The sequence below is a fragment of the Oenanthe melanoleuca genome, chromosome 4, assembly GCF_029582105.1.
Source record: "Oenanthe melanoleuca isolate GR-GAL-2019-014 chromosome 4, OMel1.0, whole genome shotgun sequence".
Taxonomy (NCBI): Eukaryota; Metazoa; Chordata; class Aves; order Passeriformes; family Muscicapidae; genus Oenanthe; species Oenanthe melanoleuca.
Window position 1 is genome coordinate 30155280 of NC_079337.1, and position 18310 is coordinate 30173589.

Here is an 18310-nt window from a genome sequence, read left to right on the forward strand (position 1 = left end):
TACATATATTAGGGGTTTTTATTGCAACTTAGAGATCTGAACTGAAAATCTGATAAAGACATTTATTTATGTTGTATATTTCCACATATTACATGACAATAGCAGCAGAGATTCAAATGGGCCATTACTCATTACTAATTAAAGGACAAATAGACTTTTGACATTCACAAATTCCATAATAAAATGGAAATTCAATATCTAGTATAAAACTTTAAAAAACATCTGAGTTGATATCACTCCAGATGTTTAGCACAGATACAAACATATTGCTGTTTTGCTCTACAATTGTCAGTAAAAAACTTTTAAGATTATATAAATGGATTAGCAAAAGAAGAGTTAATCCTTTGAGACAAAAAGTTTCATCTGTTAAAATGTTTTAATTAAACTTCAACTTGTGTATACCCGAAATTGGACTTAGGCTCACAAATACAATTCTACATGTAAACAGTAAATTATATAAACAGCTCACTCTTTACTAGCCAAATTGACCACTTTATAGAAACAAGTCAAAGTATAAATACATATACATGTATTTTTGTGTCTGCATACACACACATGCATGAAAGTGTTCCCCGATTTGCTGTGGGAACCTTGTCCCTTAATGTACCCTGAATCTGCATTTGTAAGTTTGAAACCATGAAATTGTTATGGTTTTTATTTATTTATTTTAATATGGTGTATTGTAGAATACTTGCACAAGAAAAGAAGGAAACTGATCTCACAGTGCTCCACAGTTTTCATGTCCTCAGCTTCTGAAACATTTAAGACTATTAACTTGCTGGCAGACTCTCAAGGAATTTTAAGGCATCTGTGCCTGTGCTACTTATTTTAAGCTCTGTCTACCAGTGTTATGAAATCTCCAACTCTTTTGAAAGCAAACTCTTTTGACTTTCTTAGTAATTCCATTTCATGTGGTTCTGGCTTTCAGGCAGATTCAAGAATGACATAATCGCCTTTTCCCACCCACAGGTTTTGCACTGTTGCTGTTGGTAACACCCTTCCACGTAATGTGCAACACAAATCTTTGTCTGATTCCATATGCCCAGAAATGGAAGACAACCCAGCAAAGAGGACTAAAGCAGTTTCTTGGCTTTCTATCAATCACCATAGGTTGAATGAGGCTTCTTCAGGATTTTTCCTCTCAGTTAATATTACTTTAGCTACAGTGCAGTTCCTGTCAGTCCAAAGTCATGCTACTTCCAAAGGATGTGAACCAATTTCCAAATAAACTTTACCCCTGTTACTGAAGCAGGTATCTTAAATGTAGTAGTAGAGAATAAATAAAGTGTTCCTTTTGTAATTTTTACTATAAGCAAATGCAAATGCATTCAAAAAAATACAGAATTCTTCAGTTTCATTTCTTAAAATGCTAGAACTTGGCTAGTATGCATTCACCAGAGCTACTGCAATCATATTTTGCATTATTAACAATACTGGATTCCATACCAAACTCCACAGCAGCATAAATATCATAGGGAAAAAGCACTTTCTGGAGTTTGTTATCAAGATGAGAGAACTAGAAGCAATATGCAATCCTGTATCACTGTCCAATCTCACAGATTCTCCTGGCTTACCTGAAGACTACAAGAGTGTTCGTATATGAAATATAGCATGCTAACACAGCATGGGGAGTATTTCTTTGCCCTCTGAAATCTCCAGAAATTTTCTTTTTTACAGTCATGCTTTTCATGCTTGGTCAGGTTTTTAAGTACTGCACAGCACTGTGGCTACTCAGGTCTCTTGAATCCAGGACTACTGAAAAGCATTGGTTCAGGTCAGCTTCAAGGCAATTTCATATGCAATTACATTTCTGCTTTAAGAGCTGGCACTGAACTGCCAGGCAAATAAAAAAGCATGTGTCATGCTCAAGGAAACACTAGTCCATGTCCAGAAGAAATGGAGAATGCATCAAGGTATCACCATAAAAAATAAATTATTCAGCCTGGAAAAATAACAGATTTACTTTTCTTCAGCAATGAGCCAATTCTGGAAAAAAATTACAACTGGGCAAAGTGAGGCAGTGACTCAGCATCAGGATGCGCAGTGTTAAGACAGAAGACAGTTCTCATGGGACCTTGTCATACTCAGCTACATTCAACAACTCTGCTGGGCCCTCTCCTAAGCTCAGTGCAGCTGAGAGTCGTGCCTTTCTCTCACCCCTAGCAGTGAGGGATAATCCATTTGAACAGGTATCTAGCAGGAAGAAACCTGTGAGACAGACTAGAAAATGAGACAAACTGATTCTGATGGCCATCACTGCAACAGGAATTCCATGTGAAATGGAATGATGGCTATTTCTTTCTCTAGACTCTGTTCACAGTGCAAGCCAAAGTAATAATTTTGTTTCTGTGATGCAAATTATCTGGCTAATAAGTTACAAAACTTTTAAAAAAGGGATACATTGAAAATCCTGTAAAATTCTACCTTGGTGTTAAAAAGTCCAAGGCACTCTAAAACACATCCTCTTGAGGCAGTAGTTAAGTTCTAGAAAGTTTTAACAAATTACTCTGTCCTTTGCTGACAAAATAAAATGACAGATTATTTAGCTGGCTAAGGTCTTAAAATTTTACTAAGTCTTTTTAACTCTGCCTACAACTAGATCTATTTCTTCTAGTAATGCAATTATTGTTAATGGGTTTTCTGATATTAAGAAAGAAAACTGATTTTAGCTGCAGTAGAATTGTAGTAATTTAAAACATTAAATTCACCCATCCACATTAACAGTGACATGAGACATTTTAGTTTGTCATTAATAACATTACACAAGCACTTTTGAAATTCTTTCACAGCCCATATATTTTTATGATACATAAAAATAAGAATAGCTATGTAAGTATCCAAATTCTACCATTACCTCATGGCAAAGAGATTATATTTCTCTAGAAAGATGGTAAGAGTTTTTCTAAATAATCAGGTAGAAGGTGTATGTGATGATAGGCTGTGTCAATTGATATTTTCTTTCTGGAGCATTTCAAGGGTAAAAATCTGAAGTGCTCATCCGATCTTCCTGAACAGCCATACCTGTGGGAACACTTGGGGCAAGTTCTCAGTTACAATCATCACCCCACAGTGGTCAATCTTCAGTGGAAACCCAAGCTTGAATTGCTGGCTCCAGCTGAGCCCACAGAATAAACATTTCTTTTGCTGGGTTTAACAGCACTCTTGTTAGGACATCTGCTTTTTGATCATTTTCTCAAAAATACTATTAAGAATTTTGCAAAAAACTAAATCTGTATTTATTTAGCAGCATATTCACACAAAGCTAAAGCTATTTTTTTTAAATACCCAGCTAATCAATAGATAGAAAATATCAGATCATCTACCCACACATCTGAACAACTTGAAAAAAATACTTTGCAATGAGTGACTCATGACGAATTGTACTCCATACTGGACAAGTAAAAACTGTATTTATTATAATTATTATTATTGTTAAAGCCATGTTCTCCTCACTCTGTTTTTAAAATTCCCTCATGTCCTGCATTTAAAAGAACTGAATTTAGTTCTCAGATTTCAAAATATCAAAATAAAGTAAAAGAAGCCCTTGGAAATGTTGGTATTTTAGTATGCCTAATAAAAGAACAAATTCCTGTACTATAAATGCTTCAGCAAGAGTCATCAATGTATCAAGTGCTTACACATCTCTTTTCCCATTCAAAATTGCAATAAAATCTTCTACTGACTTCAGTGAGGGAAGTAAGAGCAATTCAGCCTAATGTACTGAAAATCTTGTTGTTAATTTCCAAACAGTTTAACAGAAAGAGTGCTCATAGTACCTACATATTACTGCATATTATCATTTGGTTTATTTCACTGGTGACATAGAAGAGATTACATCGTGCTGAGCTCCAGCTGACATTTAGATGTTGCTCTAAACCACATAAGATTTCTTATTTAGAAGTAAACTTTTAAAGTTTGAAAAAAAAATAATGCTATGAATTAAATCAATTTTACCATCAGTTTCTGCCCCATAAAACATTTTTTAAAGACTTTCTTTCAGATAGAAACAAGACTGTTTCATTCATTCATGGGCAATACTTTGGCTCCATGTGCATTTATATAAGTAAGAAGAATTTTGGACCTCCTTTCTATTACATCAATAAGCTTTTCAATTCCTTTTCTTCCTCCTTGGCTCTCCCAGTATATTTTGTCAAGGAACAAAGACTGGAGCAACTTCTCACGTAAACGCTGGCTCCTCAGAACCGAAACTGCAGATGCAGGGAATCTGGAAAAGCACAAAGAAATTCATCCGTTTTTGCCATTACTCTAAATTGCAGTATTTATGTTGTGGTTTAGCAATCAGTTGTACAAATATAGGCTGCAACTCAGCAAAGGAAGTCCATGCATGCCTAATCATATATATGTTAATTGTATCTTTTACAGCTGTGGGATTACTCATACATTTTTAGATAATCTTGTCAGTATCTTGGGCCAATAATATCTACTCCAGTAGCTTAGTGTCTCATACTCAAACTAGGAAGAAATTATCAATTATTTTACAGAATTAATAATTTAAAACTTACTCATTGATTCCTTGTAGTATTTTGAAGTCAAGATTGTCCTCATTTCTGTCAAAGAAGCCCTTATTGTCTATAAAGGCCAAGTGCCTTTGGTCATGCCTTCTCTGAACAATGTGTGTTAGGTCAACAGCATCCTGATCATTGCATTTCAGCTTCAGTCCTTGCTGCATGCAGAAATCCTCCTTGAGAGGTCTGAATCCACAACAATTTCTGTCTAGTCGATTATAGATCTAAAACAAAGTACAACACAGTGCCAAGTGAAAACAATACCAAAGTGCTTGGGGCAAAGTATCACTGCAAGACATTGCTCTCTAACCCAGCTGACAGGAAATCAAGCTCAGGACAAGTATAACTAAAGATAGCTAAACAGCATTGAAATGAAACTGGTCCTCATACCTCAGATACTTCTAAAAGCAATTTCTCAGACTGTATATTTTATCCATTTTATAGACATGATCTGTTATGTCTGTAAAAATTCTTTGAAAATAATGGAATAATACCATTGTGTAACTGGAATAACAGGATGGTGAATACAATTCTATTTTCTTTGTCAGAAGTTTTGGGGGCTTTTTTACATTTTCTCTGCTGGAGAACAATAGAAATAGCACAGTCTGACACACACAGAGGATCTTCATTTTGTGGGATCTATTAGGCTAACAGTATGCAAAATAACTGAAAAGACTTGTGAGGGGCACAATAAACCATCAAAAGCTATAAAATGTAAGAAGAGTGTATTTATAATCACAGAGCAGCCTCCCTGAGGCATATACTTTTATGACATGGTGGTTTAGACTATTTTTTCCCATGCAAAACCTCGATTATTCATCACACAGCACTGAGCTGGAAAGAATACATAAATCTGGCCCAACTTTGGTGGTGTAAATGTTAGGCATCTCTTTTGACTTGGTCATTTCTGTTTCCTTTCATAAACAATGACAAGAACAAGGCACATCCAGAGAAATGGATGCCATTTTAGGATAACCATTGAATACAGGAAGGATAAATCACTCCTTGGAAGTGCTTCTACCCCTTGAGAGTAGAAGAGACTAAATATTCAACATTGCTACAGCCTTGAGCACACAAATGGGCCTGGATTGCCCTTTGAATTCTCCACTTGGTCTTCCATGTCCCACTTTTGCCCCTGGGCACAGGAGCCCCCTTTAATCTCAGGTAGCTCAGGCATCCTCTGAGTCCTTCAGAGGAGGGAGTGTGTGGGGGTGTTTTGTGCTGCTTGTTCCTGGATTGTTGTCGAGGTACCTGCCCATCAGTCTTGGAGTTGCTTTGTCTATGCCTGATGCTCACTGGGCTACAAGTGGGGCCTGTGGCTTTCATCATCCTTCCTTCTGGCCTGCCTCTCCTGCTGCTGGCCCTGCCTGTCCTAGAGCTGCCTTTGGCTCCAGCTTATCTTCCCAGAGAGCAAACCTGCTCCCGCTAGAAGGTGTTTAGACACTGGAAGTCTGGTACCTCTGATGAGTAGCTCATCAAAGGTCACTCATTTTTTCTCATTCATTGTCCTTTTTTGTGAACTCTTGTGAACTCTTCAAACTGCTCTAAGTACAAAAGCATTACTGTTCACATAAGCCTTCTAAAATTACAATTTTATTTTTGTAACATCCCAGCAAAATGAACTGTTAGGACCCCACCTGATGCAGAACTTTGTTGCATGTTGAAATGAAAAGGCCACCACCTTAATCAAATGAAAATTTGTTTTGATTTTTTTTGGGTTTTTTTATACATAGTTCTTTTTCTAGTTGTATTGCTGACAGTGTTTGTTTCCAAATATCAAAATCCTGAGGAAAGGAACAGACTTCTCGTCCTCTTTCTCCTTTCATGAGCAACATTCATTATCTGAAGGCTGTGGAGCCCCTACTGCTTTCAGTGTTCTCTCTGCTGGGACCTCTTATTCAATCCATCCAAAGGTAAAAAAGTGCTTCTAGAAGGACTCCTTTGATGTATAGACCCCATTCCTTTACACTTCTCTACATGTATTAAATAGACAGGGAGATCTTGTTCTTACAGACAGACAGCCTCTTCATGATACCTTGCACAATTTCAGTGCTAAGACATAATGATGGAACACTTTGGAATTGATGCATATGGTTTAGCAGAATTTTCTGCTAAAAAGGTCTGCATAAGAGGTCCACACCCCCAAAATTAAAGAATCCATTTTGCTTGAGTTCTTGAAGGAGGCAAGTCAAGGTCAACTATAAGTATTTTATATCCTGCTCCTATGTTTTACAACATTTAAAGCAGAGATTAGGAAGATCTATTAGAGGTGCCAAACCTATTTTTCTGGGGGAATTATGCTTAATAGAGAATACTTTACACTGGTATTCTTTATTTCTGAATGACTCATGAAGCACAGATTTTTATTTTTTTTAATGCAGAACCCTTTTTTGGTATTTTTTTTTTGTTTTCAAGTTTTCATATTCTGCTGCTGATAAACTGAGAGCACGCAGATAAAATTGTAGTCTTCAAGAATTATGACAGTCACTTTCACTCACTTTCTGAAATGCATGTTCTTGTTTGGTAGCAACTGGAGATATAAATCACTCTGATACCAGCTGTTAGTACAACAGTAATTTGTCTCCTGTCACGTGAAGTTCAATCCTGTTGTCTTATATTAACCAACCACTCCTTCTGGATAACAGAAAAGCAGATTTATCATTCGTTCATTTCTGCTCTACTCATTCTTTACTAAGTCACTGTCTAGGGTTTGTTGTTTTTTGGGTTTTGGGGTTTTTTTTTGTAAAAAAGAAAAACTACCCACTACAACTGTTACCTTGCTCCAGATTGCAGCTCACCAAAACCACTTCAGTCACCTCTTGGGGCTGGGGAGGTGCAGGAAGGACCACAGAGTAAACAGAGATTTACAATTGTGAACCTCTGTTTGGAGAAACAAGGAGTGAAGGAGAAACAGCATGCCTGCCTCAAGGTGAAATAAATCAAGGCAAAAGCCTTTGCTTCCTCTTTAAAAAGAAATGCGTCAGTTAGGTTTCCTGTCTGATTAACCTGCATTTTGGATATTTTAATCATAAGACATAACCAGAAATAATTTCAAACTATACAAATACCTCTGTTCCATTTTTTTTTAAAAATGAAATGCACTAAAATTACTTTTTCTAAAAACCCTATGTTTGCTCACATGACTTATGAGGCAAATAAGTCAGTAAACATTTTACCTGCAAGAGAAAATCAAAGAGTGCCATCTTGGACCACTCATGATGATGGATTTCAGTACAGCCCCATTCAGCTTTGGGAACTTTACCATTCTGCCAGCATTTCTTCTTCAATAGCTGCTGATATTGTCCCCATGTTAACCTCACTGAAGAATGGGTACTATTATCTGTTGGACTCAGTGAGGAATCCCAGAGAATAACAGGACAGGCCTGACCACCTGAAAAAAGGAAAAGAATATCATTTTTATAGTGCAATACTATCGGTTTTATTTGATTGTTCTTTAGACATTGCCTAAGTATTAGTAATTATACCATTTTACAGACCTGGCAGGAGAACCAGCCAGGGACTAATATCTTGACATTCTTTATTTAACCTGGTCTTATCTTACATCCATAAGCAGCCACCACAGGAATGAAAGCATAGGCATAAATGCATTCAATGTATGGAAGACTTTCTTTGTTGGAAGCAAGAAAATAATTTACAAAAGCATAAACTAAGCCAAACTATTAGAGAGTTTCTAGGAAGGTTAAAAGCCTACAATGCCACTGCAAATCAACAATGTAATTTCCCTCTGATTCCAGTGAACTGCTTGCAAGAGCTGGAAATTTATGCCAAACAGGTTTTCTTTGCATAATGGACATAGAGACACCACAAATCCTATACTCAAAGTGGATTTATTTTGTTACTTTTAGTATTTTAAACTTATAATGTATGACTCCACAGCTCTGAAAGGATATATAGAAATACTGGAGAGTGTGAGCTTAGCATGAATAAACAACTTTACAAGTTTGGGGCTTTTTACCTAGATATGAGATCTGTTTTGTACAGCAGATATTTTAGCCAAACTCTATAGTTCTTCTGTGTAAAGAACATTCTTCTCTTCCCTGAAACTAAGACAGAGGACTTCTCTTTGATGAATTCTAGTGTTCAGCTTCACTGTGAGATATAAATCTTGTCAAATTCAAAACGAGCTTTTCCAGTATAAGAACTGATAAATACATTTCACACAGGATCACGAAACAGACATATCTATCTTATTATGAAACTCTCCTTTTATCCCTGATGCAATGCTACTGCTGCTTAAACTGCTAAGGACCCATGAGTGACCATTAAGACAAATAAATCCTTTATATTTTGAGGCGTGTAGGCAGAAGATCAAAATATGTGTTAGTACAGAGAGGAAGAACCATTTAACTGCAAAGCTTAACTACTGCTTACTAAAAAGTGTTGGAACACATATAAAGCTTTAAAAATTATTCATATTCATCTTGAAGTTCATTGAACTTAGTCTACATTACTGCACAATTTATTGCATAGTTAAGTGCAGCCTAAATTGTCTCTTTGTCTTCCACATGCCTATGGTGACAGAGACAGATCTGCAAAAAAGGTTTTAGAAGCACATGAAGGCAAGAGGTCCAGTCCACCTTCTTCAGAAGCAAACCAGACAAGAAATAGCCCATGGAAAACAGGTATCAGTGCCAACAGCAAGGTAAAAGCTGCCAATGTCAATGCTCCACTTGTAAGCAGCCAGTGAAAGCCTGTGAAAAACAATCTCCATACAGCTGAATTAAAAAGCAACTTGCTCAAAGGATACTGACTGTTGACAACAGGTAAGAAATTATCTTTACCTGTACCTAGCACTGAAACATGCAAAGTTCCATCTCCCCTTCACCAAACAAGCATAACAGACCGGCCCTGCGTACAATCCAGCCCAAGAGAAAAGCCAACTCCTTTCCAAACCAGAATGCACCTGATCTTCTCTCTGCCATGGCTTGCACATACAAGGTAGTCCTTCCAAATCCAAGCCAACCCAACAAACCCACCACCTATATAACTTCCCTTCCAGTTGCCCAGTGTTTCCTTAGAAACACAGAATGTTCCTAATTCCATTAGGAACATCAACTGCTCCTTCTTTATGATCAGTATTGAGCACCATGCTCCATACTCTCCTCCACTGAAAAAAATGAGCTGAGCAGTCCTGAAAATCAGGCTTCTCCTCTACAAAGGTGCCTGAATAAGTATTTAGGTAACTTATTTGGGAAATCCTACCCATTCCTCCATCTTTTTTTTCCAAGAAAATTGGAGAAAGTCTATCTAAGCATGGGAAATTCTCACTAAAAAAAGGACAGCTTTCCTCAGGACCAAATCTGATGTATTTTTGTATCTCCAGTAACAACTTATGTAACTATTCATTAATTCTTCCACAAATCAAATACATAAACAGTTTTCTAAGAAAACAAATATCTCCTGTCTACCCAAAAAGGACATGATAAACGATAGTAATATAAATACTTGAAAACTATGAATAATATCATACCAGTTTCCATTAAGACACAAAAACATTTTTAAAAGGCTAACGTTAAATGCAGGAAATGTTTGCATTTCAAAGGAAATGGGAGCAGAAAAGATGATCTAAAAAAAATCATTCAACTCTGTAATATAAATTGGATTACAGGAATATGAAACAGCAGCTTCAGAAAAGAGCTGTGACTTAAATTTTTCACACTTGCAGGAAAAACATGAAGATGCTGAATTTAAGCAGATAAGGGGTCTGATTCATAGTTGCATGAATTGGCATGACCCCAATGAAATCAGAGGAGCTTTTCTGATTCAAGCCTCATGAGGATGGGGCTGAAATTACCTGAACAGTGAAGAGACCTACAGCCACAACTGGGAAGGGTATGTGCTTCTCTCCTAGTCAGCTTTACATATTAACAGAGTGGTACTGCTTTTCTGCTGCTACAGCTGCACTGCACTGAATCTCACCCAGAACTGATCGGCTTCATTTTATTTTTATCTGCCCTTTTAGATCTATATATCTACTTAGCTCTCCAAAGGCCATCTTCAAAACTGTATGGGAAAGATTTTTCAAAACTCATGCTGAAACCATCTTCCTAGTAATTCATACATATTTTTGAATATCAAAACATATCTAGAAATGTCTTAGCTAAGTTGAATAAGCTAACACAGATGAAACCTCAGGCTGCTGAGACTAGACCACCTCAAGGTACTCAAACTGCTTCATCACTGCATGGCTTCTTCAACACAGGCATCATCTTAGATTTCCACACCCACATCTCTCTGAAAATAAACTGCATGCTTCTCATGTGGTTAGGAATCACTTTTAGCTCTTCCAAACCTTACTCTAATCTAGTGCTCTGACTTATAGCTACAGTACTTTTTCTAACTTCATTAAAAAAAACATTTTCAAACATGCCCAGAAGATAACACTAAAACCAGAAAATCTTTCATGAGCTAGTTAAAGCCCTTTCTCAAACTCACCGTTGTTCATTGTAAGGCACTACATCTCCACACTACTATAATTGCAAGGAGAGTTTAAATGTCCATTTATTAGAAAGAAAGGATTATTTAGTGTGGAAAATGAGAGGGACCAGCATACAGAGCACAGTTTTGAGAGTTTTAAGTTTTTTAGGGAAAATATAAGGAACAAAAGCAGAAAGCAGAGAGAAGTTGGGCCATTTATTTTTCTTTCTTCCCTATGCACCTCATTGCAGTGTTCTGTCCTGTGCTCATATGGATGTCAGTATTAAGGAATGCATTAAATGTGCATTAGTTGCTCTCTAAACTATGGACTGCATTATTGCTTGTACATGAACTTCTCTACCCAACAGAATACTGGAAATATGCCTCTTGTACCCCTTTGAGAGGTACAGCACTATGTGGAAGTATCTTAGAAAACTAAGAATGCATAAAGCAGTGTTTTTTATTCTTTGACCTGACATTCATATTGCATAATTTTTGATGGGATGGCAAGAGCAGGCTGATAGCACAGGGTATAACGCAGAAAAAACTAGGACACCTTTTATGATTATGCAGAGGCCAGTAAAGCAAAACAAGTGCAACCAATGGAGCCATCATATCATTCATGTATTTGCATTAAACCAATCATGAAAGGTATTACTCAAAGGAAGAGTTTCTTATATGTTTGGGGCGGGGGGGGGGGGGAGGAGGAAGAGGTTCTGGACAAATAGTGGATTGAGTACACCACTGCATATTATTCTCAGTTTAGTCATACTCAGGATATCAGAAAACCAGAGAGGAAGAGAAGTAGCCATCAGCCTGCAGTAGTTCAGTCCCTCAGCGAGTGATGCGACAAAACTGCATAGCAACAGCTACTGTACCAAAAGCTGAACAAAGAGCCCAGTCTCGCTGCTACTATCCAAGGAGCCAGAGCACTATCCTTACAGCTGTCAGCTGAGACAGAGAAGCCAGCCTGTCCCAGCCCATGAACTCCAGCTGCAGCTCAGGCCTAACAAATACTGCCACCATCCCACACCACAAATGCAGTTGCTGAGATGGAGGCCGTACATGCAGGCATTTGACTTAGCTCCTGTGCAAAGGTCATTAAGGTAGGGCTGTGACACCAAGCAAGGTCACTTATGTCTCTTTTATTCCTCAGGTTCAGATTATGAAATAATGAAATTTCTTAATGCTGTAGTATTAATGCGACCATCCCAAAACTCAGACACATGAGGGTCAGCCTTCATTTATTCCACAAGAGACACAATTTTATGATTATTTCTTGCTGTTTTACAGGCTTCTTCTTTTTTTATAGGTGTTTGGAGACATTTTTCACATCTCATAGGTAGCAATGGAAGTAATGAATGACTGCTTGTGTGTGCACAAAATCATTCTCTTTTAGACTGTTATGCCCAGCTTAAAAGGGCTTTGCCCTACCTATACTACTCAGACATTTTACATGCAGTCTATTCATTGTAAAAGTAAGAGAGAAAGTTATCATACCTGATTTTTCCATCCAGGATGGATGATGGAAAAATCAGACAAGCCACAAAAAAATTCGGTTAACACTTAAAAGGGTTTACAATTAACTAGGGAAGGTGAGGGTGGCAGACAGGAAACTTGAATACAGTATTTTGCTAGACTTTTAAAAAAGTCAGTGTCAGTTCTGTGGGAATAAGGGAAATAGAACCTGTACAGGGATTTACTAAGCAGTTCTTTGAAACTGCTTTTGACAAAATGAATGACAGTTTTGAAAAGCCCATTTTTTAAGATTTTAATGCTAGATCAAACACGTCTTGTTGGATCACATCACAACTGAGGCAAGCTAAGGGGATGTGTCGGGGAGAGAGATATGTCATCCCAGAAATAGTGTACATTCATACACACATGCACAGTCTCTAATCCTGCAATACTTGCTTTCCCTTGTGAATAACTGATTCCCACAAGCCACGCTGTAAAAAACTTTACAGAGCCTACCTATCTTACCTTAAACATACATAGGTCATTTAAATGAGCTAATTGTTCATGTTGTTTTTAAAAATTATATTTTTGCTTATTTTCCTAACGCAGTATTTTCACATTATGCCAGACACAAGCATGTAAATAGTAAAAAGCTCAATTAGTTATTAGGCATCTAAGTTCCAGCATATTTCCAGGCTAAAGAAATAATGAAAGACAAGGTGCAGTCACTGTTCCAAATGCTCTGTTCAGCCCTTAGCTGGAAAAAATGAAGTGAGACCAAAATAGTGCTATTTCTCTTCCCATCACCTAGCAACACTCCTCTTACAATGGGAACTTAGCCAGTTATAAGGAAAAGAAAATTAGAGGGCAGAATGAGACACTCTGTCCCAGACAGTCCAAAACATACTGTAAGGTGACAGACAGTGAGCAGCACAATGCACAATTAGCCTAATAGCAGTTTTCCAAGGTTTGCAGTCTGTCATCTCTGCAGCCACACTGTGCAGAGTTCCCCCAACCGAACTACCTTAATGCTTTATGACAGCTCTATAGCAATAGATCTTGTTCCTAAAAATAAAATAGGCATAATGTATCTTCCATGCTCTGCAAGTATGAATAATATTCAGAAGCCTCCAAACTGTTGTTCCTAGAGATTCCTTCCCATTGTTTTGCAGGCTGCCAAAGGGAAGGTTTACAAAGCAGGAAGACACTGGAGATCATGAGGTTGTCTTCCTGATGTCAGACTTTAGAAAATCATTCTAGCATTACTTTTCTTTTTAAGAAATGCAGACTGATACAAAAATATTTGGTATAAGCTGATTCCAAAGCAAGGAAACGAATAGCAAAAACATAGCTAGCTACTTTTGCAATGATTCACTAAATGCAACATAGTCCTTTTGGATTTGCAACTGTACAAAAATAGGACTTATGCTGAAGACATATTTAAGAAGTTAGCAATTTTAAAGTAGACTTCTAACTCACATTACATGTCTGAATGCTACCTTTAATTTCACTAAAGATTAAAAAACAAATTTTTAATTGGAAACTCTATACAAATCATGTAACAGGCATATTGAGATATTTACTATGTGTATTTCTTTGGATAATATATAGATGTGTGTAGTGAACCTCAAAATGTACAGCAGAATTCACTGAACTGTAGTTTGCTTGGGTTTTAATTACCAGAGGAAAGGGAAGCACTTTTTAAAAATTTTTCAGTTCCCAAGGGCCATGAACGAAGATTCAAGCTCTGCAGGCAGGTTCCCTACCTATCTGAGTAGATTATCTGACCCCATTCCTACTACCTGAGAGATGAATTCTTGTGACAAGTACCAACAGTATTTTAGTAAAGTCGATTCTGAAAGATGTAAAGTTTATTTTAAAAAAATCAGAAATAACTATTGAATCACAGAGCTTCTGCAATCTCCTTCACCAGTTTCACTTCAGGTAGTCTGTACAGTGTCATGCAATCTACAGACTGTTCTTTCTCTTTTTTCTTGTTCCAGACTCACGTGAGGAAACTTACTGCCCTCAGTACCTCTATGATATCTGATGCAAACTTTGGGGTATTCATGCTTTGGACAGGATAACTGCACTGCAGTAGTTGCACACAGACACTGGCTTTATTTCCCTGTAACAACGGGGTTAGTTCTCGGGCTCACAGGAGTTAAAGGGGGCGGCTGCTGCTGCCCCATGGCTAAAGCTAAGCAGGAAGAAAACCTCTGCACGCCACCTGCAAGCTGAAAACCACAAGAATGTGTTACCTTGGAAGAACTCTGATCTCCTGCTTACAGAAGGTAAGCTCCTGTTTAGCCCCAAGATCCTGTCCAAATGAAAGGCAAACACCTCACTCATGTCGAGAGGTCTTTTGACAATTCCACAGTGTCCTTGATTACAAGCAGTTCCCGTAGTGCTGGGACCTCCTGCAAATACTACCAGGACTGCTTTGTGTGAAGATACTTGTTGAATGCTCTCTATGGGAGAGTCTGCCAGCATGCGCATGTTTAGGATGTCATCTTTGCTCATCCATGAGGGAGGGCTCTCGCTGTAAATCCTGATATTGCTTTCCACAGGTTGGAGCTGTGCCTTTACAGCTCCAGAAATCTTCCCAGGTCTCTGGTGACCTCTCTCCCTGACACCCATTGCTTTATGCCTGCGTTCATCCAGTTGGTACTTTCTTGTCTCCAGAGCGATCGCTGCTCCCATTGTGCCTGTAGCATGTGTGGCCCGCCCTGGCTGCTGGGCAAAGGCCTCTTCCCAGCCCATAGAAGTGGCTTTTGGAAAGTGCTGCCCATAGGACAAAGGGATTGCATTTTTCTTCCTGCGCTTTGGCTTCACTGTGCCTCTGATGTTGGCAGGCTTGCTGCGCTTGGACCGCAGGGTGATATAAACTACATTGGGTGGCAGCAAGATCCCATTGTTACCAAGCTGGGGTTCCTGCAAATTGGGTGGTGACAGGGTGCCATCCAGTGGGATGCCCAGAAAAGGAGTTTGAGCTGCATCTTGGAGACTCCTGGAACTGATCTTTTGATGTCCTCCTTTGTGCTGCGGTAAAACATGACCCACTTGGCTGACAAGGAATCCCAGGTAGATCACACAGGCAGTGCCCACGAGCAGATTCCTTCTTGTCCTTGGGCGCCTGCAAGACCAGAGCCTCAGCGCCCGTGAGGGCCACAGGCAGCAAACAAACAAGTTTTTGAATTTACTTGGCTGATCAAAAGGGGTCATTTCTCTAGTGAATCCACATGATGAAAACAGCATAAAGTCTTCTGTACATTCCAGCCAGGATGATGATGCATGATTTCCCTTCCCCAATTTCTATTTCTCCTTTTCCAAGAAGTTTCCAGCATGGGTGATGGACAGAGGCTACTGATATGCCTGGGAAAGTGGTCAGCACTAAGGATGCTGACACTCCACCTTCTCAAACTATTAAATTCTTATCAGCCACCACAGGGGAAGTGATTGGCTTCAGAGAATGAATGGAGCCAGCTGCGTAAGCAAAGTTTACTGACTTGTAGTCTAAAAGATCTATGTATCTTCTTTGCAAACTGCAAAAAGAAAATAGTAGCATTTCCTTTCATTACTCACAAATAGCATCTGTGGCTCTGTATTTTTCAGAGAAAAGAAAGCTCTATGTGAGAGTGTATGCATGTCAGGATAAATCTTTTACTTTGTCATTACAGTATAAATCAAACACCAAAACCTGTATTAAATACAGGCTCAATTTTCAATCTCAGCTGGATGGATGTATTCCAGCATTAGAAGAAATGCTTGTCAAACCCAGATCATTATATTTTTCTTATGAGACAAAGTCTTCACTAAACCTCATGTTATGGAAATGCTGTAAATGATCCAAATACAAACCAGTGACTGGTAGGTAAATATGCACATATTCACAACTATAAAAATATATTAGCAATGCCAAATTTCCCTAGTTGACTATGAACAGAGTTCTCATAATTCATAAACACATTAAAATTGAAAGATGGTTAATTCTCTTCAGTCTTGTGAAGCCATAAAAAGAATCTAGCTATAGTTTTTTTTTAATAAAATTACAATGGCTTATATATCCTTTCCAAGAAACAAAGAATAAGTACACATTGTATATATATTGCTATAAAATAAAATTTCTTACCTATTCAGCTTGACACATCCTTTGTTCTGGCAAACTTCTTAGGTTAATAAAAGTAACTGAGTAAAACCTGGCATCTAGAACATTTCTATTTCACTTTTAAGTATGGTTCACATTTAGGTATTTCATTGCAAGCTAAGAACTGTTGAGAAGCTAACTTTACTGAGAGGTGCTTGCATATGAACTGCTATAAACTTAAATGAACTTCAGGTTATAAAAAAAACCCAAACCAAACAACCCCACACACAAAACGACAGCAACTTCTATTTTAAATTCTGTAATGAAAAGTCCTGTGAAGTATGTGCCTTTCAAAAGTGCATTCCATCTATTTCTAACTCCTGAGGGCCCTCTAGTGTACCGCATGCAAATGTACTGAAGAAAATCCCTTTCCTGCATTTAGTTTTTTGGGGGGTTTTTGAGTTTGAAATACCACCCACTCCTTGGATTTTAGAACTTTTGGGAATCATATATTGTTGTGATGAGAAGTGAAAAAACAGATAGCCAACTAAAGAATGCTATTAATCTGCTACTAAACAGCTCAAGGGTGTCTCCTATTTGCACTTTCTGGAGTGAGGCATAGCATAGTCCCTGTACAGCTGGAAAAGCTGGGGCAGACAGAAGTTAAGGGCAAACCTCTGACATCTGACTCCTTTCCTAGTCTAAGTATAAAATAATAAAATTTATATGTTCACTGTAATTCAAAGAATGGAGATACTCTCTTCTCCATAGCTAATACTGAAGGAGAATAGACAGTTAAGCTAGTTTATATTTCATATTGGTCCAATATGAATTTATAAACTTTGTGAGTGTATTTTTTTTCCACAAGTCATCACTTATCCTTGCTTTTTGTCTAAATATGTATTATGAAGTTAAAATTTCAGTATCTGTGCCCATTATCAGTAAAAGAGTCTTCCTATCATCTGTTTTTTCCAAATCTGAGTTTTTGGAGGAATTTGGATTGTAAGAAATGTCTTCATCCACTTCAGTTCTTCTCTCTTTTTTTAGTTCAAATTAGACTGATGGGACGTATCCCAAAGAGAATGTATTCAAAAAGCTCTAGACAAGTTGCTTGAGTTGGAAATGCATCACACTGCAACAGTTGTTTTCAAATACCCAGTTCCTGCATGTACACAGCACTTGTCTATTAGACCCAAGCAGCACCAAAGCACTGTACATTCCAGTTACTAACAGCTCTCCTCTGTTATAACACTTCCCTGAAATTCTCTGTAATCTATGTAATCTTTCTACCGCTACTCTTTAAAGATTATCTGGAAGAAATTGTAAAAGGATATAAAGAGTCGTTCTTCACTTCTCATTTCATTTATAGCCTTGAAATCATAATGTGGTATACACACTGATGTACAGTGTGGACTGCTGGGGGTTTTTGAGGCTTTCTAAATGTGGTAATAGCCTTTATTTCTCATATTCAGAGGAGAGAACTCATGTACTGGTATGTTCTTTGGAATGCATGGTGGCAGAAAATCAACTAAATAGAATACAGTATCTTGTTAGTTTAACACGTTTGCCTCTAATTTTGGATTTTTAAAAGGCAATATATCAAGTGACTGGTGTACATCTCCAGTGCCCTAGCAGATACCATACCATAAAATAAGGAAGGCTGAAACAACTATGGAGTTGTCTGGGGAAAAAAGAAAATTTACCATGTTTCACAAGAAACAAAGAAAATTGGTTTTGTTCAGGTGGGTACTATTCTTCTTTCTGGAATCATTCTAACCCAAAGCTGCAGCAAAGTACTAAA

At 37.8% G+C, this 18310-nt stretch overlaps 2 protein-coding genes across 2 annotated transcripts in view; one reads left to right on the top strand and one right to left on the bottom strand.

Annotated features, from left to right (window-relative positions):
- Nucleotides 1-17285, bottom strand: GASK1B (golgi associated kinase 1B). The gene is made up of 5 exons (XM_056490285.1): nucleotides 16555-17285; nucleotides 14684-15967; nucleotides 7703-7917; nucleotides 4524-4750; nucleotides 1-4225 (listed from the first exon to the last, which is right to left on the bottom strand). The coding sequence occupies exons 2-5, from the start codon at nucleotides 15678-15680 to the stop codon at nucleotides 4018-4020; spliced, it is 1647 nt and encodes a 548-aa protein (XP_056346260.1). The 5' UTR covers nucleotides 15681-15967; nucleotides 16555-17285; the 3' UTR covers nucleotides 1-4017.
- The window catches only part of TMEM144 (transmembrane protein 144), a 24472-nt gene continuing 20167 nt past the window's right edge, over nucleotides 14006-18310 (top strand). Inside the window, exon 1 of the mRNA XM_056490291.1 lies at nucleotides 14006-14716. The gene's annotated coding sequence lies outside the window, so the exon portion shown is untranslated. The remainder of the gene's footprint in view (nucleotides 14717-18310) is intronic.